Source organism: Streptopelia decaocto (assembly GCF_964273445.1).
Source record: "Streptopelia decaocto genome assembly, chromosome: 1".
Lineage (NCBI taxonomy): Eukaryota > Metazoa > Chordata > Aves > Columbiformes > Columbidae > Streptopelia > Streptopelia decaocto.
Window position 1 is genome coordinate 131396398 of NC_138663.1, and position 23354 is coordinate 131419751.

At 36.6% G+C, this 23354-nt stretch overlaps 1 protein-coding gene across 3 annotated transcripts in view; it reads left to right on the forward strand.

Annotated features, from left to right (window-relative positions):
* Positions 1 to 23354, forward strand: part of GBE1 (1,4-alpha-glucan branching enzyme 1) — a 161045-nt gene that overhangs the window by 131929 nt on the left and 5762 nt on the right. Inside the window, exons 13-16 of one of the 3 annotated variants that reach the window (XM_082055387.1) lie at positions 3711 to 3895; positions 5040 to 5168; positions 15231 to 15350; positions 19416 to 19478. In XM_082055387.1, coding sequence (XP_081911513.1) covers positions 3711 to 3895; positions 5040 to 5168; positions 15231 to 15350; positions 19416 to 19478 — 497 coding nt within the window. The remainder of the gene's footprint in view (positions 1 to 3710; positions 3896 to 5039; positions 5169 to 15230; positions 15351 to 19415; positions 19479 to 23354) is intronic. The other 2 variants (XM_082055388.1, XM_082055389.1) reach the window with 2 other exon arrangements.

Here is a 23354-nt window from a genome sequence, read left to right on the forward strand (position 1 = left end):
ACTAAAATAACTGGCATCTCTTGACACTGTTGTGTCTTTTAAATATGCTTTCAGTTCTGCTTAGCCTGATTCTTTGAGAAATAATTTCTAGCAAAGATGTCTAAGGAAGAGAGATCAAGAAAGCTTTAATGACTTATGGGGTGCAGCTTCAAAGTCACCATCATCAGCATAACTACTTGGTGTTGTAAAAGCATGTCTAGCCTAATAAACAAGTGTGATGTAAATTTTCATTATAGTAATAGAAAGTTAAATTCAGTTTTTAAACTTGAGATCTTGAAATCTTGTACATAGTAGAGTTGTCTAATATGCACAATATGTAGGAAATGGCAAATTTGAATTAATTCCTAGATCAAATTAGTATGCATTGCACTTCAGTGATTTGTCTTTGTTTTGTTTCTCTAATAAAAAATTCAGTTAATTTCAGCTTTGTTCTCTACCTCCCCCACATTAGTTCCATTGTCTTGATTTGCATCATTTGTAGCAGCTGGCTTCTTGTCAATCTGTAGTTTGGACCTTTATATCAAACAGCAAATTAATTACAGGAAAAGAAATCCCAATAGTACTTCTGTGCTTAGAGGCTTTCACAATTATCAAGGAGTGAATGTTGCTGATTCTTGTCAGAAAAGAGAAGTGGAACATGGTGGGGGGGCAGTGCCTGCTTCACAGGTACCATTAGTTACCTCTGGAAGTAAGTGTTGTTCAGTCACCTGTACCTCCCCTTTCCTAGACCCTCCCCTCATTTCTCTTTGACTAGGAAAAAAAAAATACTAAAAACTAATATGAGTTGTATTTTTTGTTCAAGAATGCATAGCCTTAATGCGTCCCAAATTCAGAAGCACTCTGAGGAGTTTATTGGAAGACCTGCTTGCATCCTGAATGATAATTCCTTTTCCCTATACTACATCTTTGAAACATAACCAAAAAGCCTATTTTAATTTGTTCTGCTTTAATTATGAACTTCTGTTTTTCTTTCTATAAAGAGAAATCAAGAGACACTTTCAAAATGAAGCAACATGTACAAAAGGCTCACAAGTGTATTGTCTAGAAGGTACCTGTAGAAACACACCTTTAAAGTGCAAGCAGCCATTGTTAAGACCTTCATCATGCTTTTCTGACATCAGCAAGTAATTTAATCTTGTGTCGAGTTCCTGCACTGTGTTAAATTACTTTTGTTCTTAATGGCCATCAGTAATGGCTAGGAAACTAGCATTGCTTTTGTATTTTACTACACTTGTATTTTTCTTTAAAAAAAATGTAGTGGGGAAACAGGCAAAGCCAGTGGTGGTGGGGGAGTCAGTATATGGTGAGAACATGGAGATACGCTCTACTTAGGCTGAAATACTCTATTGAAATGATGGGCTAGCTGAGTCTAATTTATTTGCTATCTTCTATTGTTTTTTTTCCCCTCGTTTTTATGTTTTTGTTGAATAAGTATGATTTCCTTGGCTATCTTTTCAAAATATGTATCATCTCTAACTTTCTGATGGTTTTTGCTATCTTTAACTGAGCTATCTTATGTAGTCTATCTTTTCAATAGTGCGCAGATCACAAAAGAAAGTAATACCTTGCCCAGCTCTTAAGAGAATATTGAATTTGGTTAGATACAGTGTCTGTTTTGTAGCAATATCTTTCCTCATTTTCTGTACCGTATTGTTAGCACAGTTTAAGAGCTCAGTCCAGCATTATTTCAAGGTCATTTTCAAAGTCCTGCTGTGATTCTGATCCTTTTATATTTGTCTCTGGTTTTGAGCTGAATATGAAATTTGGTGGCTTAGCTTTTGAACGGGAAATTTAATTTACAACTTGTCAGTTCATTTATAAAATGGATACCACTGTGAAGGATTCTCCTAAATGTATACGCAGCCTTTATCTGTTATTCTCTGTTCATTTCTTTGTTCCTGTGAAGCATGGAAATACATGAAAATAACTTTGAAAATCTAAATTCATAGCTTGTCACTGCTGACCGTATCCTCTGGGCCTTGAAGGCAGCACGGGCCATGTAAGACAGCAGATGGTGGCTGCACACACGGGGTGTCCGTCCAGAAAACACTGCTTACCTTCTCTCAGCATCCTTGCCTTGCTCTGCCCACAAAGCTCCAGTTTATTGACAAAACCTGAGTAACTGCTTGTTAGGATCTTTTTTTTTTTTTTTTTTTTAATAGAAATTCTCACAAATTTGATCGTATTACTTCCCATACATATTTCCAGGTACACTGCTTGTTGTCTCTGTTTTATGGTGAGTAGGTGTTACGTGTAATCTCTAAAATGTTTCTGGTGAATCAACTGTCATAGGCTGTGAAATGTGTGTTTTAAACTTTCAAGGTACTTAACACATTTTAAACCTGTGTAAAATGAATAGTCCAAAATGACTGAGAATCTGCTAGGCAGCAGGTTTCTAGCACAAGGTAGAGCCATTGAGTCCATCTGGATTTGTCTCAAACTGTAATAGTGGCAGTATATAAAACCAGACAACTCTGAATACATGGAAGTCATTCAAAATACTGAGTCCCAAACGAGGTGTTGCTGCAAATCTTTAGCTTTGACAGGGAGATTTGCTTTGGAGATTCTACGTAAGAGAAGCTATGCTTTTTCTTGATGAAATTACAACTTCTTTCCTTCTTTTTCAATGGAGTGTGATCCAAGTCTGAATAAACCTATTCCTTGTCTTAAAGTACAGTTCATTCAGTAGTTGTGTGGGATAGATAATCAGGATGAGACTGGCAAACTTGTGAAGTGTTACTGCTGTAGAAAAACTAATTGAAATACAATGGTGTTTATGCACGCGCAAAGGGACCTGAATCGGTGGGCACACAAGTGAACCCAGTGTTAAAACGTGTTTCATCCCATCTGGAATTGTGTGTCTTCTGCTTGTGACACTGAGTGTTGTGTTTGGAAAAGGAGCTCCCCTTGCAAGATGACTGAATTGACACATACTGTTGTTAAATCCCGGAGTTGTTACACCCCTTAAATCATTTGTTTTCAGTATCAAACACTGAATACCTCATCATTAAGAATTTTGCCTTACTCTCTGTAATCTAACCTGCTACTTGTGCTAGGATGTCTTTTTGAATTTTTCTAGTAAGTGAGAAACCAAGATGCAGGTCATCTTTTTTAATAGTGGTAGCTATACCACTGGAAAAAAATGATGAAAGTATTTGTAGCCAGGATAAAAAGTGGAAAAAAAAAAAAAATGGTCAAAGTGCATCCAACTGGTCTTTTGGTTGTTTGAAGTTTAACTGATAGAATTTGAGGTTTCTGTCTCTGTAGTTATGTGAATGGTAGCACTGATTTCTGTTAAATGCTATAAAACAATGGATTTCTACTGTTAAAGTGATGTCTTTAGGTTTCATAGCGACTCTAAATGTATCTTGGTTGACTGAATTTCTGTTGCTCTTATTAAGAGCAATGAGAAATTTTTAAGCATGGCATGATGTTAATAGCATGGAGGTTATAATTCATTCACGACTTGATACTTCCCCTGGAGTCCATGGATATTTTGCTCTGGTAGTTTTATTGGCCAAACAGACCTGTTAGCAAGCATGAAGGTTCTGAGAGATGTTTTAGTAATAAAATGATCCATTTATATATGGAATATTGTTATTGGGGATTTAAGACTTGTAGAAAGGAATTATACTTTAATGTGTTTTACTTCTACAGTTAGTGTATTTTTAGCATGTGATTTCACAGAACGTTAATGTTTTTAAATACAGGTAATGAATTTGGACATCCAGAATGGCTTGACTTCCCCAGAAAAGGGAATAATGAGAGCTACCACTATGCCAGAAGACAGTTTAATCTTACTGAGGATCATCTTCTTCGCTATAGGTTCCTAAATGCATTTGATAGAGACATGAATAAATTGGAAGAAAGATTTGGCTGGCTTGCATCTCCCCCGGTAAGCTGTATATACTAAATGTTAAGTTTTTAGTCACCAGTTGGGTGCATGTTCAGAATAACAACAATACCAAATTTGCATGCAGAAATTTTAAATAGCACTTTATTATGCACTGCATAATGCCCCACCGTGTATTTCAGGTTGTCAAAACATGTCACTTGAATGTCTTCCACAGATAATAGAAATCTGGAAGTCTCCTTTTAGCTTCATAGCAAGCGCTTTTCCTATTATTTTTGCTATTCTTATTTAGTAACTACAGACTGGATAATTCAAAATTATCTGGAATATAAATAAATGTAAAGATATAATATATATTTTAATGAATAAAAAATAAAAATAAAATATAAAATTATCTGTAATCCAGTAGAAGGATTGCTTTGGGAAAGTGTAAATTGCTCTGACAGTTTACTTTATATAAATAATTGGTCTGTTAGTGAGAAAATACACTATAGTGTAAGTTCAGCATATATTCAGCCTGTCACTTTTGTATTTGCCTTTTTTACCCAAATTTTGCACTGCACTTCCTATCAAAGCTACTTAATGAAACACCAATAAATTATAATAATTATGTCATACTAGTCATGATCCACTTTAAAGATTTTTTTTTTTAATGGATGACTTTAGCAAATAGAAGAAAGGTGGTATGTGCAGCAGTTTAATGTGGCTTATCAAAGCTATTTCTCACACAGATCTTTAAAAACAAACAAAAAACATATCCAGTGCTTCATTTTCTAAACTACTAACAGTAGGCGTGAGACAGATCCCTATAACAAGTAGACTGAAAATTTGATTTCATAAAAGGAATCCATTTCTTGCTAAAGGAAAGGTTGATTAAAAAAAAAAACTAACACGTTAAAAATCTTTGAGCAAGAATTTTTCAAGTGCTCTATACCTAACATGCTTCTACCTCTTCAATTTTACATTGACTTATAAAATGTTAAGCACAGTTTAGTAATCAAATATTTTATATGACATTACATAGGTAAACAATTTGTTTGCATGTTAAAGCCCTATTCTATGGTGTTTTAATCTTTGATGTCTTTACTTGAAATGAGGTATAGACACAGTTGTTTCCTTTATTTTTTTGTTTCAGTTAGAAGTTAAATATTTTATAGTACTGGGTTTTTATTTTTTTATTTCCTAGGCCTATGTGAGTGAAAAGCATGAATCCAATAAAGTCATAGCATTTGAGAGAGCAGGTCTCATTTTTATTTTCAACTTCCATCCGTATCAAAGTTACGTGGACTACAGAGTGGGTATTGAAATTCCAGGAAAATATCCTTTTCTTTACTGCTTTGCTTGTACAGAAAAGCTCTAGAAGTTGAAAACTAGTTTTATTTCTTTTTTCTAACATGAATGCAAACTGTAGTTAAAAGGTAAGAAATCACATATTTGTCAACAGCATAATCATACTTTAATTCTTAGTGTACAGCAAAGAAATAATTTGGAAACTTGCCTTATTTGTAAGAGACCATTTTATAGAACACAAAGGTTAAAATAGCAATTTAAAGACGACATGTTAAAATTTCCTTGTGATGTCTTGTTTTTTGGAATTATGTATGAAACATATCCCCAACTTAACAACAACTACTACCTTCCTATTCTTCTTGCTTTCCGCATCCTTTCTTCTTCCTTGCAAATGTCCTGCAGGCTGAGTTTTATCATCTGTATTTTTTAAGTATGTTGGGTGTTTTAATGTTTACTTGTTTTCTTTCTAACTCTTGTCCTGCAATTGGAGACATGAATTTTATGTATAGTTTTGTAATGGAAACTTTCAACCTGAGATTTTTTAAAAACCGTGTCTTATAACTAGGAAATGTGGTCACATGTGATATTAAATCTTTAGAATAACTTCTCCACTTAAAGGAATTCTTTATGATCCTTTTGGAAGTTAAACATGAAGCAGGAATACTTAAAAACAAGTTATTATTCTGTTTGGGGTTTTTTTAGAATGGGTGGATTTTTAATTTGATACTTGGAGGCAGTTACTGAATAAACCTGAAAAGCAAATTACTATAATATATTAAATTCTTTGCAATAAAGAATTTATCTGAATGATATTGGGAATTGTGGAGAATGTGATGATCCTTTCACTGCCTAGGTTTGTTTGCTTAATTAGTTGAATTAGTCAAATCAGTGCATGTAAAACTTGTCTTTAAATTTGCCTTTATGAAGTGGATGGCTTCGGCCATCCACCGTTGTCATATATAGTTTCTCAGGTATGTCACCAGGTATGTTAAAAGATACAGAACTTCCTGCCTCTCTGGCCAACAATGTTGTAGGTTTTCCTCTATTCTGATCTTGTAGAAAATACCCTTTCTTCTTTCAGGTGTTCTTTTTTTGTAGGCTGTTGTCGTAGCAAACCTTATTGTACTTTTATAAAAGAAGCAGTAATCAGTAGACGTTGGAGTCCTTCTGGTCCCACTTGGTTTGGAAAGTCTTTTTCTAAACAGTCAGCCAGTCAAAAGTTATATGGAGAGTCACAGCCAGCTTGAAGGCTATACTGCAGTCTTTTGACTTATTTCTCTTGACCTTGGGTTGCTCCATTCTACTGCTTCTTCTCCTTATGTGGTGTACTCTAGTGTGAGACATTCAAGGACTGAGACCTTAACTTATATGTGAGCATGGAAGTCTATAAATGTTGTTGAGAAATAGGAATTGCTACTGGCTTACCTTTATTTTTGTATCTCAACATTTCATGCTGTCACACACTCCTAAAGTGCAAGCAGTAAAAAACTGTAATGGGAAGAAATGGTTACTTTGTTACAAATATTGCCATTTTTACATGGTATAATGTATTAAAGTGTTGTAATGCTACAGCGAATGAATACCAGGGTCGTACACTTATTTTTGGCATGAATTTAGGATGAATAAATACATTTGAAGTCAGAGCTGTCCATAAGCAAATAGCTAGATGAGACCTGAAGTGTCACAAATACAGTCATCAAAATGCTGCAAAAGTACACTTTTTTTTCAAAAACCATTAACTCCGGCTCTCTGACATTTGCAACCTGCACCTGGAGCTTCTAATGAGCAAATAAGGTCACTGGAATGAGTCACTGGCGTGCGATTGCTGAAGGCAAAGATGCCGCTTTGCAAGATGCTTTGAAGTGCCGATATGCAACTGTCCCTGCCTGTTAGAATTCACGGGGTATTTGGCATGTGGAGACAAAGGACTTGATTTAGGAGCAGCCAAATGCCAAATTCTATCAAGGAAGTTGGTACATTCAGGTTAATAGGTGTGTAAAAGAAATATAGCATACTAATGTGGGAATGCATGTTCGATCTGCATGGGAAAAGACACAGGTTTCCAGCACTGTGAGGCTGTTTAACTATTAGAGCGGTATATGCTAGTGCCGCATTTCTGTTTTGTTATGTGAAGGAAAAGGAAAATATTTCTATGCTCATGCTGGAATTTTACTTCATAAATTATGCTTTCAGAAGCTTTTTCATGAGAAACAGGCAGCTTGAGCTAAAAAATTGATTCTGCCTAATTTGCTTCATTTTAGAGACAGGTGAATAACTAACATCTAGATCAGCTGTATAGTTCTCTGGTTGTAGGCAGAATTTTGAATGTTAACAGGGAAAACCATTCATAAGTTTCATTTTTTTTTTTAATACTGACCAGACCTTTCTGTGGGTTAGTGGTTGAATTCAAGGCCTGTCTGCAGTAAAAAAAATCAATACGGAAACCTTCTTTCCTCTGTTCAAAAGGAACATGGCTAAAAGAAGGGAGAAAGAACAGGAAAGGGGGTTAAAGATTTTGAAATAGCTCCTTTTGATTCCCTAAGATCCCACACCCTATTTTGTTAAACATTTTTTCTGCAGTGTTGGAAGTCTCATTAAAATAAAGCTTTATGTAGATATTTCGCCTCCCTCCCCCATGCACCCCCCCCGCCCTTTTTTTAACAAGGCTTGTTATCTTGGCACAAAAGTAAATCAGCATTTTACGTTCATGATTATGAACCAATATGGATTTACGTACCTCTAAATTTACTATTGATTTAAGCAAAAAGCATCCATGTTTGGTTGAAGCAAAAACGTACAGAGCCCTCCCTCCTCCTCAGTACTGTGCCATGCTTCAACTATCTTCTAAATATCCTGAGCTGAAGTTCATCAGGCTACAATGTTTAATTTAATTAGGCAATTCACCCAAATACTCTCTGATCTGCTTTTACTCAATTGTAGGTTGACCCATTAGTCTCCTTCAAAATTAGGAGTGTGTGGAGAAGAGGAACAGAGGTACTCTTCTTCTTGAATTTAATAATGCTAGTTACCTGTTTTTTTCAGTGAAATTCAAGGATTATTAAAAACAAAAGGGCCTAACTACTTCAGGCTCTTTATGGGCCTTGCAGCTGTGCTTTCATCTTCCCTGTGTCTATGGGGCATTTAATGACTGCTTTCTTGTTTTCTTCAATGTGTCTTGATTGCATATTTTTTTGTCTCCATAGTTTTTGTATTATTGTCTTTATATTCTTTTGTACCTGGCTTGAAAACCTTGTTTCCCCTTTCTCTAGGCTTCTTTCTAGGATATGAAGTAAATTAAAAGTTCATTAATTAGCCATATTGATTTCTTGTTCTGTGTGCATATTAATAATTCATGAATTATGCTTGTGCCCATAGCTTGTTTTTTACAAAATCGATTTTCTTTGAAAAATTACTGGTCTTAGGTATCCTTTTGCTTTCTTTCAATCCATCTTGAGAATAGTGATCATTGGTTCTATAGCTGTTGGTGTGCCTGGCTTTTTTTTTTCTTTTTTTTTTTTTAATGTTTGTTTCTTGTCTTTACTTGTCACCAGAATATCTTCTTTTATTTTACAAATAGTATTTTGGCAACGAAAATTGCTGCCAGGCAGCCTATCTGTTCTTGCTTTCTGTACAGTGGATATATTCCTTTGGCCCTGGCTCATTATTGTTGCCTTTGATTTCTCAGACTAGCAAGTACCTTTGTACACGAAAGTCATATGTCATTGTCACTGTCATCCTGGTGACTTCTCCATCTGGGCACTTTTCCCCACAGCTTTTCAACATACTTCTGAAAAACAGGCAATGAATGGGATTCCCTACCAAGTTATCTTTTGCTGTTGGGAAAATGTAGATCATGGTGCCGGTAAATCTGAACTAAAATCTGAACTGGAGTATTCAATGGAGATGGGGATTATTGAAGTCTTCTTACTACTTTCCTAGCTATAGGCCTTGTAGCAGAAATCTTGCCTTTTGTAAGAGAAGCTTGGCCATAGTGCTGACATCAAGTGTTGGAACAGGTTGCCCAGAGTGGTTGTGCAGGCCCTGAACCATGACCAAAGCACGGTAAGGGATGATGGGAAGGAGAATGATTCCAAGAGTGTATGCCCAGAGCTATCTTAAGTAGTAAGATAGACGCATCTTCTGATTCCCCTAGTCTGTCACATTGAACATGCGAATCCAGTGAACGTATGGAGTAGAGGGGAGTTCAGTGTGTGTTTTCATTCTGCCTGGCAGCTGTACCACTAAAGGTAAGCATCTGTTCTGTGACTCAGCCTCTCCACTCCCGGTTCAATGTCTGTGTCTAAGCATTCAAGGGATAAGTCATGGTCAACAAAATGGCACTGTTAAAGCATTACAATTGAATATACATTGTATCTCTAATTCTGTGTGCAGTCATTTTCAGTTTCAAGGAAACAGATGGTGAATTAACTCATTCTGTGAACTACCCTGAATTGAATTAATGCTTTTATTATTATTATTATTCATCATAATAATAATTATTTATTTATTTAGAATAACTCTGGGTAGCATCTTCAAGGTGAACAGATACACAGAGAGCCCTACCTAGGGAATATAATAGGTTCTCAGAGTGAAGCCAGAGAGGATTTCTCTTCTGGTTTCTCACCTAGAGAAAATTAGCATGATATCTTACATATCTGAGTCTTTGGTTGTATCTAGAAAAAGGAGAAAAATGTGCTAAGTAAAGAAAAAATGTAATTTCAGATAATAAGTATTTTACTGGTATATTTAAGGATACTTGCACTTCTGATGCCTCTTGATAACTGTGAAGGCTTCAATTAAAATATAAAACTTAGATCTGTGAACTTCATATTTTGCCTTGTCTTCTTGCCAATTTTGAATTGCAAAAGTCCTTAAAAGCAAACAAAGCAACAAAAACAACAACAAAAAAGAAACTATTTTTGTGTTTAATTTCGTAAATGAAAGTGGTACAAGGAAATCTTGATGCGTTAATGACAAGTTTCTAATCCACACATTATAAGGGTTGCTCCTGAGTAATTTGTAGTCTTCTACATTGTTGACTTAGAGTGACTCTTTTTAATGAGCAAGGTTGGAAAGACTTCTATATTCAGTTGTTAAATGCTGGTGTGTTATTCTGCATCGCTTTGCCAGTTTACCAAGCCTGACCTCTGATAATCCATTTATTACAATATTGAAGCTGATTCAGATGTTGGCTGCTTGTATGCTAGTTGCTAAAACAAGAATAAAGAGACTTTCATCTAAGATGGGCAAAAATGTCTTCTCAGAGTTTGAGGGTTGTATTTGTCAAAATACATGCAGCGCATTGAAGTCTTAATTTTGAAGTTCTTATCTTATGCCATCACTGTTTATATAGCTAATATACTTACTAAGAAGCAGTTTAACACTCAGCATCAGATGGAGTCAGCCTTGGTTTGGCAACTACAGTGACCAATACTTTAAAATTAGAGTGACTGGTTGCTCCAGCATTTTGTGTGTTCTACTGTTACTACCACTTCTTAATGTTTTTGCAAAAGATAAGACCTGAAAACATAGTGCTTTTACCAGTGTATATGTATTTTTAATTTCTAGAAGGTGATACATAGGACATCTAGGAAGATATGTTGATTTTAAAATGGTTTAGTACATTTTCAAATTTGGATTTTTTTTCTGTGTTTGGGGGTTTATTTTTTTTATGCTTCCTTCAACAGTGCTTGAATTGTCTTAATTCAATGTTTTGTTTCAATAATGATACAATTTTTCAGCACTTTGGGATTACAAAGCACTGTAAATCATTGAGGGAAAACATTGCTTTCTTTTAGTCTCCTACTTTATGGCTTATAAAGGAAAGCCTTCCTGTAATATCTATTTCTGGATTAGAGTGCTGGGTCAAAATTGATACAGAACCTTTAAAATTTCTCCCTAAGAAATTTTATTTCCTTTTTTCTCTTTCTCCACATTTAAAGATCTGTCTTTTCCTGTAAAGTGTAGGATAAGATCTCATGTGGAGAATGCAAACTGCCTGTTGTTACAGGAATGCTGGAGCCTTTTTTTCTTCAAAATCCAAAATGAATATCATGCTAGGGGTGGAGAGGGATTTTTTTTTTTTTTCTGCATTTTTCAAATCCCCTACTTAAATATTTCTTGCTTTTTGTACAGCCTTTACTAATATATTTTGGACAATAAATAGATACATGAAACCGTCTAATAAGATATGGGCTTCCGAAGAGAGAGTCTCTTGTATGCTGTGTGCAGCTATAACAGCATATATACTGTAGCTATTTCTGTAAAGGATTTCCCTTAGGAAACATTGAAAAAGCCTTTATGGGAAAGTTGTTTAGTTTACACGAAAAAAAAAACAAAACAAAACCAAAAACCACCCAAAGCTTTCTCTGGACAACATAAACACAGCATCCAGGTGTACCTTAGCTGTTACTTTTGTCAGTAAATCTTTTAATCCATGGAGATGTTATGAGAACGAGTAAATTTAATCTTGTCATATGGTTATGATTTCCAGCTGGATTAGGCCTGGGATCATCCCAGTGTTACTGTCATTGCCACTGTAACTGGTTCAGGACAGACGGCTGATCCCAAGACCGCTTAAAGGATCAAAAGCTTTTCAGAAGCGTTTCCATGTTTTCTGTTGTCCATACACTTCTGTCTTTCTAGTCTAAATTCACTTTCTGAAAGTCTCTATAGACAGACAGAAACTCAGTGTTTCAGCACATTTTTTTAATCCTTTTTGGTCTGTACTTTTGTCTTTGTCCCATCAGTATTGCCCAAACCACATCCTTTTGCTTTTAGCCAAGAAATGATAGCAAGGCATAAAAATGAAATCTTTTTTAGGTATTCTTTTGTGTATAGAGAAGTGCAGCGAGAAAATGAGAGCTGACTTACAAAGGAGTTAAAAAGAAAATAAAAATTTACATACATAGCCATGCTCTAGGGGTATGCCCGGAAGGTACAGGAGAACCAGAAGTATGGGTGCTCAAACATTTCATTGTACAATAAAATCAAAACTAATAGTTACTAATCTCGATTTTAAAACAGATTATGAAAAGATGGAGGTGAAACCATCGGGACCACATATAGTCTTTTTGTTTATGTTTGGTTGCCCTTCTATGTTCAGTGTTGCTCAGTTGTATCCTGACTTTCTAATCTGATGGGTAACCTCCCATATACGTAATATATATAGTACAAAGGACCCAAGGTCCTTAATATTATTTGAATGTATTTGATATGTGATAGATGTTTATGCGAGTCAAAGGAGACCATATAGAAAAGAGTAGTTTCTTTATAAACACTCCATAAGCCTTACATTGTTATACAACTGATCAGTAGAAATTCTTATTTGCTCTTCTGCAAAGCTTTTAGTTATGCTTGGACCATCATGCCCCCAAATAACACTTGTATTCTTTTATCAATATTAAGGGCTGAAGAGCAAAACACGAATTATCCTATTTTATAATTTGAGTTTACTTAGTGGTGTTTTATGTGCCATTACACATGCATAAGATTGAATTAAAAAATTGCTTTAAAATATGTATTTCAAAACATCATAAAAGCATAGTAATTTAGTAATTGATGTGGTAGATAATGACAGCCTGTCTATTTCCAGCTCTACCAATACAAGAGTTCATTGTTTCTGCTGCCGTTCTCCACTGTAGTGGTTAGGAAATTCAGTTAGAGCATCAAACTGAGTAGAAATCAGGCTTTTTTCAGTCAGAGTACGGGTTAGTATTTCCAGCACTCTGTCACTAAAAGAAAAGAGGGCCCCCTGCAAAAGAAAATACTTCTATTATGTGCTTAATTAAAATGCACAACTGTTGTTGAATGTTTTCATGAAAGTAGTCTTCAAAAACCTAGATACTCGTAAATTTCTGAAATGTGAAAAGCGTCTTTTCTGTGAGGTTTAAGTTGGAAGGCAAATGGGCGTGTTTACCAAACTAGTTACTTTTCCCTGAGAAATATCGAATTCGTGAAGTTATGAACGTTCTTTTTGACTCCGTTATTCAGGATCTGGTTGACAGCTTTTATGCCAAGTATGCCACGTTGTGAGGTGTGGAAAGGCAGTTATATTAACTTTGTATTGCTAGAGAGCATTGCTAGACAAACTTTTATAGCCTGGATTAAAGAAATAGGACAAATTATTTTAAAATTAGCATAGTCGTAACAGTGTGTTTGCTGTAAACAGTTTTAAAAGAATCATTAGAGATGTCGGGGCTTTCAGCAACATTGATAAATTATTAAATTTAATGTGTAGTGTAGATCACAGAAGCAAAGAATGAAGTGCTTGAGGGAGACATTCCCCTGTCATGTTAATAAAATATACAGTGGAACAGTAGCAGCCATTGCTGATGCTCAGTTTGAAAGGGCACAGGAGAGAGTAACTAGAAGTTGTGGTTTGTATTTTTGTATATTGTACGTGACAACAAGTAAATGGTAATTTGAATGTGTGTATAAAATAAAAGGTGGGGGGGGAGGTGTGTACGTTGTGCACATATAAGGCATTGAGAACTAAAGCTGGTGAAGTATAATTTTTCGAAGAAACACAAAGATTTTGCGGGTGAATGTGGTGATCTGCTGTTTCTCCTTTTGAGCACCTCCACTCTAGAAATCAACACTTAGCTTGACAGTACTGGACCTTTCTCTCATTTTGCTGCACATACTTGTGGGGAAGAGATAACTTAACATTAGTGATTTGGTAGCTAATTTACAGCTTTGCTTTTTTCCCCATGTGCATGTATTTTTATTCTTTGTCTTCTGACAGGAAAAAAAAAGCTGTGCAGTCTTCCATACTGAAATATTTGCAGTTGTTTCCAGGCTACTTTTTGTGTTACGTCATGCTTCAGTCTTTCTTGTTGCTAGCAATTTAAATCAGTAAGACTTGCAGTTAGGAAATTTCCTAAACTCATCTAATAGAAAGAAAATAATTTAAAAATGCTTAAATCAAATCTGTTAATATCAAAATCCTTAGATTTTTGAGCAGGCCTTTTTTCAAAAGGTTCAGCAAACACAGAAGCCCAAGAGCAGTTCAAGAACTGCTGACTTGAAAGAGTGTTGCTTCACTCTTCCCTAATCTTATTAAATACAAGCTTTAGCAAAGTAAGATTATTCCATGGTTTAAAATGAAGGAAGCAGATTGTGGATTATAGAGAACTGTTATTTACCTCTCTGGATGTTTTGGGGAGTGGAGATTGATTTGCTTTCTGTTGTAACTTGAAGAGGAAAAAAAGCTGTTTTAATTATGTTGAAACAAGAAATTCAAGGGTACTGAAATAATCGTAAAATTTAAACAATCTATTTGTTTTTGTTCCAAATAAGAAGACACTGACTGAGACTATATGTTAGGTCTTTATTTTCCCATTCATTCCCTTATATTTTCCTTATATTTTCTTCTTTCACTGTTATTTTTTCTTTTATTTTTTTTGCTAGGTCTGTTTGAATCCTTTTAAGTGTCTGTACAGGTATTCTACTTCATTGTTACAGTTTGTTAAATAATTCACTCAGTTTTAACAACTACAGTTAGAATGTTTGTCTATTAAAAGGTCTTCTATTAAATATAAACTTTCTTTTGTTCCTCTCTGCTATTATAGTTCAAACTGTTTTATGAAAAATTCTCAAAGGAATTGTGGTGTGTTGTTTTGGGTTTTTTTTTCCAGTAAAATTATATGCTTTTCTCATTAACACTTGATCAGATTCTGATGGACTGTCAAATATTGCAAAACACTGATTGATTTTGACAGTCACAGTTATGTAACTTCTTAAATGCAATCCAAATCCACTCATTTTGTTTAGCAGTACATTTTTAGTCTACTTCATCACATAAAGTGCTATGTATATCTACTGTAATACTAGAAACTTGAGCTGGAAGGTATGTTCTTTACTAGGAGTCGCTATGCTAAGATGAAATTTTCAAGGCAAAATGTCATACATTCTATATGTTCTGTATATTTTTCCACTCTTAATTTTTCTTAGATTTTTTTAATTTCTTTTTCTTTATAGTCAGTAAATTAGTATGAATCATGTTGCAGCAGTTCTAGGGGTTTTTTTGCTTTCATTTATTTCCCATTTAATAGCAATTTGGCATAGTTCCTTAACAGTGATTTTTAAGTATAAAATCCTTCTGGATTCTGATGCTGCAGAATATGGAGGGCATCAAAGGCTTGACCACAGTACAGAGTACTTCTCTGAAGAATATCCTCACAATTATCGACCTAATTCACTTATGGTAAGTAAGATTTTCTTTTTCATTCTACTTTCATCTGAGTAACTTTTAAAATTATTTGGGAATTAGGAGTATTTGGCAGCGGTGGGGGGGGAGGGGTAAAATTTATTTTCTGAAATTAGCTTTTGTATGAATATAGTAGAGATGACAATGTTATTATTTGGTTATGACCTATAATGTTAACTGATTTTTCTCTTTGGACACTACATTTAAATTTGCATGCACTCTTCCAGTGTATGGCACACAACTTTCCTTGCCAACATGCATGAAAACCTTCTACTGTGCTTTTGAATTGTCATTTTGAATATCATCATTTCCTTTATTTTCATGTCTGAGAAACTCCATCTTCATGCTTGCTTTGTGATTTAAAGCTCTATAGAAACTGAATCTTGCATCGCTTTCTTAAAATCATTTGCTTAACTCCACAAACATGAATTAAAGCAAATCATGCATTTGCCGATGGGCTTTTTCCTCCTCAGTTTACAGAAAAACCTTGCAAAATGGAACAGATTACTATTCACATCAAGAATTTCAAGAATTTCCAGTCCTAAAGTGATATGAATAATGGATAAAGACTTTCCCACAAACCATTTAAGATGAAGTGGGAGGCATATCCTTGTGTACAATTTCTGTTAACTGAGATGGTGACTAATAAAAACTCTACCTTCCTTCATTACTCTTAATATCACAGTATCACAGCATGTTTGGGATTGGAAGGAACCTCAAAAGATCATCTAGTTCAATCCCCCTGCTGGAGCAGGAACACCTAGGTGAGGTCGCATAGGAACATGTCCAGGTGGGTTTTGAATGTCTCCAGAGAAGGAGACTCCACAACCTCCCTGGGCAGCCTGTTCCAGTGCTCTGTCACCCTCACTGAGAAGTTTCTTCTCAAATTAAAGTGGAACCTCTTGTGTTCCAGCTTGATCCCATTACCCCTTGTCCTATCATTGTTTGCCACCGAGAAGAGCCTGGCTCCATCCTCGTGGCACTCACCCTTTATAAACATTATTTATAAACATTAATAAGGTCACTCCTCAGTCTCCTCTTCTCCAAACTAAAGAGACCCAGCTCCCTCAGCCTTTCCTCATAAGGGAGGTGCTCCACTCCCTTAATCATCTTCGTTGCCCTATGCTGGACCCTCTCCAGCAGTTCCCTGTCCTTCTTGAACTGAGGGGCCCAGAACTGGACACAATATTCCAGATGGGGTCTCACCAGGGTGGAGTAGAGGGGAAGGAGGACCTCTCTCGATCTACTAACCACCCCCCTTCTAATACACCCCAGGATGCCATTGGCCTTCCTGGCCACAAGGGCACAGTACTGGCTCATGGCCATCCTGTTGTCTACCAGGACCCCCAGGTCCCTTTCCCCTACACTGCCCTCTAATATTTCCCTCCATTTCCCAACCTATACTGGAACCTGGGGTTGTTCCTGCCCAGATGCAGGACTCTACACTTTCCCTTGTTAAATTCCATCAGGTTATTCCCCGCCCAACTCTCCAGCCTGTCCAGGTCCTGCTGGATGGCAGCACAGCCTTCTGGTGTGTCAGCCACTCCTCCCAGCTTAGTGTCATCAGCAAACTTGCTGATAGTACACTCTATTCCCTCGTCCAAATCGTTAATGAATATATTGAATAATAAATGTTGGCCCCAGTACTGACCCCTGAGGCACTCCACTGGATACTGGCCTCCAACTAGACTCCGCACCGTTGACTACCACTCTCCGGCTTCTCTCCTTAAGCCAGTTTGCAACCCACCTCACTACTCTATTGTCTAGACCACACCTCTTCAACTTAGCTGTGAGGATGCTGTGGGAGACTGTGTCAAAGGCTTTACTGAAGTCAAGGTAGACCACATCCACCGCTCTGCCATCATCCATCCACCTTGTTACATTCTCATAAAAGGCTATGAGGTTGGTCAAGCATGACTTAGCCTTGGTAAAGCCATGCTGACTGCCCCTAATAACCCTCTTATCCTTGATATGCCTTGAGATGGCACCAAGGATAAGCTGTTCCATTACTTTCCCAGGGATGGTGGTGAGGCTGACCAGTCTATAATTACCCGGGTCCTCCTTCTTGCCCTTTTTGAAGACTGGAGTGACATTTGCTTTCCTCCAATCCTCGGGCACCTCTCCCGTTTCCCAAGACTTGGCAAAGATGATGGAGAGCGGTCCAGCAATGACTTCAGACAGCTCCCTCAGCACCCGCGGATGCATCCCATCTGGACCCATGGATTTATGGATGCCCAGACTATTTAATTGCTCCCTAACCCAGTACTCTTCGACTAAAACAAACTCCTCCATTGACCTGGCTTCATCCGGGGTCTCAGGAGTACAGGGTTCCCCAGGACAGCCTCCGGCAAAGTAGACAGAGGCAAAGAAGGCATTCACTAATTCTGCCTTCTCTGTATCTTCTGCCACCAGGGCACCCACCCCGTTCATCAGTGGGCCTACATTGCCTCTGGTGTTAGTTTTATCTGCTATGTATTTGAAAAAGTTCTTTTTGCTGTCCTTGACCCCTCTCGCCAGCTGTAATTCTAAGGAGGCCTTGGCTATCCTAGCTGCCTTCCTACATCCTCTAACAGCAGCCTTATATTCCTCCCAAGTGGCCAGCCCCTGCTTCCATGACCTGTAAACTCGCCTCTTCTGCTTGAGCATACCCAACAGATCCCTATTCAACCACGCAGGCCTCCTGGCTCCCTTCCTTGACTTCTTACGTGTGGGGATGCTCTGATCCTGAGCGTGGAAGAAGCAATCTCTGAATGCCACCCAGCTATCTTGGGCCCCTTTTCCTTCAAGCAGTCTTGCCCATGGGATTTCCCCCAGCAATTGCTTGAAAAGGCCAAAGTTAGCCCTGCTAAAGTCCAGGGTTGCAATTCTACTTGCTGTTCTGTTCCTGCCACACAAGATGCTGAACTCCACCATCTCGTGGTCACTGCAACCCAGGCAGCCCTCAACCTTTACTGCTTCGACCAGACCCTCCTTGTTATCACTTACCACAATTAATAATTTTAAAGTGTCATTTTCTCCATCCTTTATATGTATACATATGTACGCATTTCCCATTCGTATATTCACATATGTATACGCTGTGTATATGTTCACAAGCACAGCAGAATAAGATTCAAAAAGGACATGAATTAAGGCAGAGGTCACTGAAAAAGTTCTGAAACTGTTTATATTGCTGACTAGATTTTTCATATCCAAAACATACACATGGGTGAACCGGTGCATATCTCTATACGGAGGTGTATCTGTACACATAAACACCTCTAAATAAGTTACACTTGTAATCTTAACAGGCTACAAAAATGGAGTCTCTGCACTGATTTGTGTGGGCCACTCCTCTTCCATGGCAGAATGGCGAAATCAATTTCTAGAGTCACATCTTAACATCTGTCATGAGATCTAAACTCCTGAGAATGATAGAATGATTGTCAGTTTTAATATTTCTCTCTTTCTCACTCACACCTACCCCTTTTCATTGTATGCAAGGTATTGCCATTTCTGTCATTTGCTTCTTTTAAAATAGTTTCATGACATGAAAGAATTCTTGTGCTTTCATCATGGTTGGTGTAAAGGATCTTGGGAACTTTTTTTTTTTTTTAATAAGCATATGTATGTGATAATGCCCTTGTAGTGTGGGTAAGTATCTATGCTCATTTGAACACAAATAAACTAAGACTGTAAGATTTCATTCCTGAAGGTTACGTAGCAAATTAACGCTTCTGGAATTCTTGCTTTGTGTGTCTAACTCAAATACCTTGCTTTGGTGATTGGAGAGCATCTTAATTACCTAGCACTAACTTAACTTTTGCAAGCCAATTAACTGTAATTCGGAATGTATTTTTCACATCTGGAATCTTAGCTGGTGAGTGCAAGTCATTCAAAGCAGAAAAAATGCAACAAAATGTGAAGATGCAATTTGCTAGGAGCATGTGGAAGACAAGGCATGTGACAAGCAAAGCAGCAACTGCACTTTTGCAACATAAACTGTGGCATGGCAATGGCACTTCTAGGTCAGAAAGACACCTAGCAGCATGGGTCACATTAACTTTCTTTTATGTCCTTCAGCAGTCCAATTCACAGACCAACTTCAGCCAACAGCCCAGACGATGCCACAAGTACTGCATAGAGGTAACATACTAGTAAAAGGACACCAAGTAAAAGTAATTGGGGGAAAAAATATGGAAAACCTGACTAAATTCAGCAAGATAGAACTCCAAGAAAGAACAAAAGTTACAGTAAATACGTCCAGCTACTATTTTACAATAGAACAGCGATGTTTTATTTTAAATAGTAATTTACATCCCAATTATTGGATAATCACTTATCCTTTGGAGTTGCTTTCATCTTAGTTGAAGTTTCTAAAATCCAAGTAGAAGTCTTCCCTGCAAATTTATTTTCAGAAAACATATGATGCCATCTCAAACTCATAAAGGTTCTTTTCCTGCCATTTAACAATTATCTTATTCTCTTTACATAATGCATGAGACTTAAGTCTTAAAAATTTTAGTTCCTCCTCCACCACAAACTTTGAATGAATATATTTTCATGGCAGATGCACCTCCCTCAAGGTGTGTAAGTAAACACAGTGGTCAAAACATGCCCAGAGGGCTACAGAAAAATGGAATCACATGCAATAATTCTGCTGCTCAAGTCAAGCTTAAATAGTGCACAAATGTGTTACAAAAATACAGATTAGATGTGACATGATTCATTCTAGAAAATCATCTAATAAAAGAAATATCCAAAGTAACATTCCAAAATGAGAAGAAGGGAGATATGAAATTCCTGGAGCAAAGAGCCCTGGATGAAGAGGAAGCTTTGTAAGCACTGCATGGCATTTCACTGTAACATTTTGTTGATGAGCAGATGATGATTCAGGTTTGTTTATTAGTGCTGTAGACAGCCAGATTCCAAAATCATCAGATACACCTTGAAAACTCCAAAGAGAAATACAGAAAAAAATGTCCTTTGTAATATGGCTGATTTAAATAATGATTATAATCCAATTTTTCCATTTCACTGCTTGCTTTCTTCTGGATTGTTAACAAATATATGAAATGTACATAACTTTCCACATAATCAGATTTCCTAATAACAAGCTGCTAGCCACTTATCGTTGTAAAAATAGGCTCTTTTTTTTACCACAGTTTTATTTATTTCTGTTCATGTCTCCACTGTGATATTCTCCTAATTGTCTTTTTTGAGGTCTATTTTATAAAAGTTGTTCTTTTTCAATGCTTCTATAAACTTTTAGTTTTGCTTATGTCTTGTTATCTCTTTGCAAGATGTCAATTAAGTGCTGCACACAGATTTCACCTCCCGTCAGATCCTGCAAAGTCATTTGTTGATAACATACTTGGTTGTCTTAACTGGATGTTAAACATAAATTTGGGGCAGGAGAGTAGAAAAAGAACCGTTCTTAATAACTCATAATTCAAAAAGTTCTGTGAGTCTTTTCTGAGGCATCTGACTTGACTGAATTTAACTGTGCAATGAAACTAGATATAAATGTGTGTCCTAGTAACTTTATTATTTTTGTACCACATCAGAAGTTGGGATTTATATGAAAACAGTGAGGTTTATGCTTTGATACTTCATGTACCAACACAACTGAGTAATAAGCAGGCTAAACGGAATATTGCAGAGTGTGTTGTGTCATTGGCAAATTAGTATGCAGTTGATTGAGAAATATAATTGTTTAACATTTTTCAGTTTTTATTTCAGCTTTTATAGATTTACTTTTTCTGTAGTTCTTTCCAATTAGCTAAAAAATAAATAGATGTCAAGTATTCCTTTCCCCTGTCCCCAATACTGTTTTTTTCTGATTCTCTATTTTTGGCATCCACTCATATAATCTTTTCACATTAAATGAAACAGAAATGATATAGTTTGTTTTAATAATATCCTTATTTACTGGGTTGGGTTTTTAACCTTGACCTTAATGTATACTATTCAGTGTCAAAGTTCAACTTCCTGCTTGCTTGAGTCTATTGACGAATTAAAATACTCATATAAATTGAAATAACCTCAAAGCTTTTAGTGACCTTATCTTTGAAGATACTCATTTGAATAACCCTCATGATAAGAATTTACGTATTGAATTTTAAGGGACTGATGTAGTCTTTAACTGTTTTCACCCCAGACATGCACACATACACAGATTGTATGAAAGGATGTCTGTAGTTAGGAAATAAGCTGGTTTACCTATGGGAATCAGTAAGACTTCAACACCAGCACAGTCTTTTGTTAGTTTTACCCGTTGATGATTAAGACTTACAAATTTGTTTATTTATCGTTTGACTTCTTAAAACCACAAGCAAGCAGAGTAATTCCAAAGTTATTCTGTTAGCAATTTTCATTTGTCTATCTTATTTTTCAGTCTGCTTGTTTGTGTTTGCCAGAGGGTTTTTGTTGTCTCTTTAAAGTATTCTTTCTTAACATGAAGAAAGAGTGCAGAAGATAATAGAGGAGAAATTTTGAGATACAGCCTGTGCAGTGTATAGACTTATTTTGCATAAATAAAGCAAGACAGTCTGAGAAATGATTTCTGCATATTCATGCTGTACAGCTGTAGATTGAAAAACAAATTGGAAGGCAGAACTTCACATTATTTTAAGCATACCTTCTTTGTCATATGCAATATCTAGCAAAATGAAGCCCAAAGTGTCTGAGGTTTTGTATAGCGAATTATAGTCAGAAAGCAAAAGCTATGATTTATTTTATTTGTTGATAGTTAATTTTAATTTCAGAATAGTGTCAGTGTCTGACAATTAGTACTTGATACAGAGACATGAGATTGTCTAAAGTCCCCATTTTAATTAAAAGTTTCAGAAAATGTTGGCATAGACACTTGTGACATTGCCTTCTGCATCTACCAGCTGCGATATGCGCTATCAAATATTTTTCTGCAGTGCCTGGTCTAGCTCTGAGTTCCAGTAATTCTCCCATCTGTTGCTAAATGACCTTGAAATGATTTTTAGGGCTTGGTTTTTTCCAGCCCTGAAAGTGGGATGAAGAGTAGTTCATTGCAGTTCCAGACAATTTCAGTTGTGCTTGCACCTGGTACTGAATCTAGTCTGACAGATCTGAATGTAGCAGTTGTCATTTGCAGAACTTATTGCTTCTGGGTTTTTAGGTACATTTGGAGGTCACTGTGTATTGTCATCCTCTCCCAAAATATGTAAGATGAGATTTCTGCTTATAGCTGCTGCTGTTCACAAGTGCTTCAGCGGGGAGTTTGGGCCTTCTGGGGCCCCTTCCAACATGGATGAGCCCATTCTGTCCATGTTCATCAAGTGAGCCTTGTGAAATGGTGAAGGAGATGCAAATGTGATAAAACTTGTGTTCAGAAAGAAGCAGGTTAGAAGAGCAGGGATCAGTAGAACTGAAGCTGGTAATTGGAAGCATATAATTCAGCAACAGTATATGAGAGGAAAAGCGTTTGAATAAACTTCTTAGACTCTTCTCCTAGGGTACAGGCAAACATCAGAAAAGACATATCTCTGATAATGTCTTTTACTGATGAATACATAGGTTTTCTATGATTGTTTAATCAGGACCTCTCTATATACCTTTACTATACTTGTCTACCTATAGATATATATCTCAGGCCACGTACTAGATATATATATAAACTAGCTGGAGATAATGGAGAGTGTCAAGAAGATGATTCTGCAAGTGTACTAATAGCAAAAATGTTTAAGAATAAGTACAAGTGCCTTGACGATGTGAGGAGTCAAACTTGTGGTGGGCATTGTGGAGAGTACAGGAGGAGTCAGTGCCTTTTTTTACCTTGGACTCTAAGAGTGGTGTGCCAGTACAGTACTGAAAAGGAAGTAGCAGTAGCAGAGCAATAGGTTAGGGATACCTTAAAGATGCAGAATAAATGGGACACACCCAGAGGTTTGAAAATATTTGGATGATGTAATTGCAAGGCTGTTGACCATCGTAGCAGTCAGGGGAAATTTCTGACAACTTAAAGTCTGCAGTAAAAGCAAAAAGGAA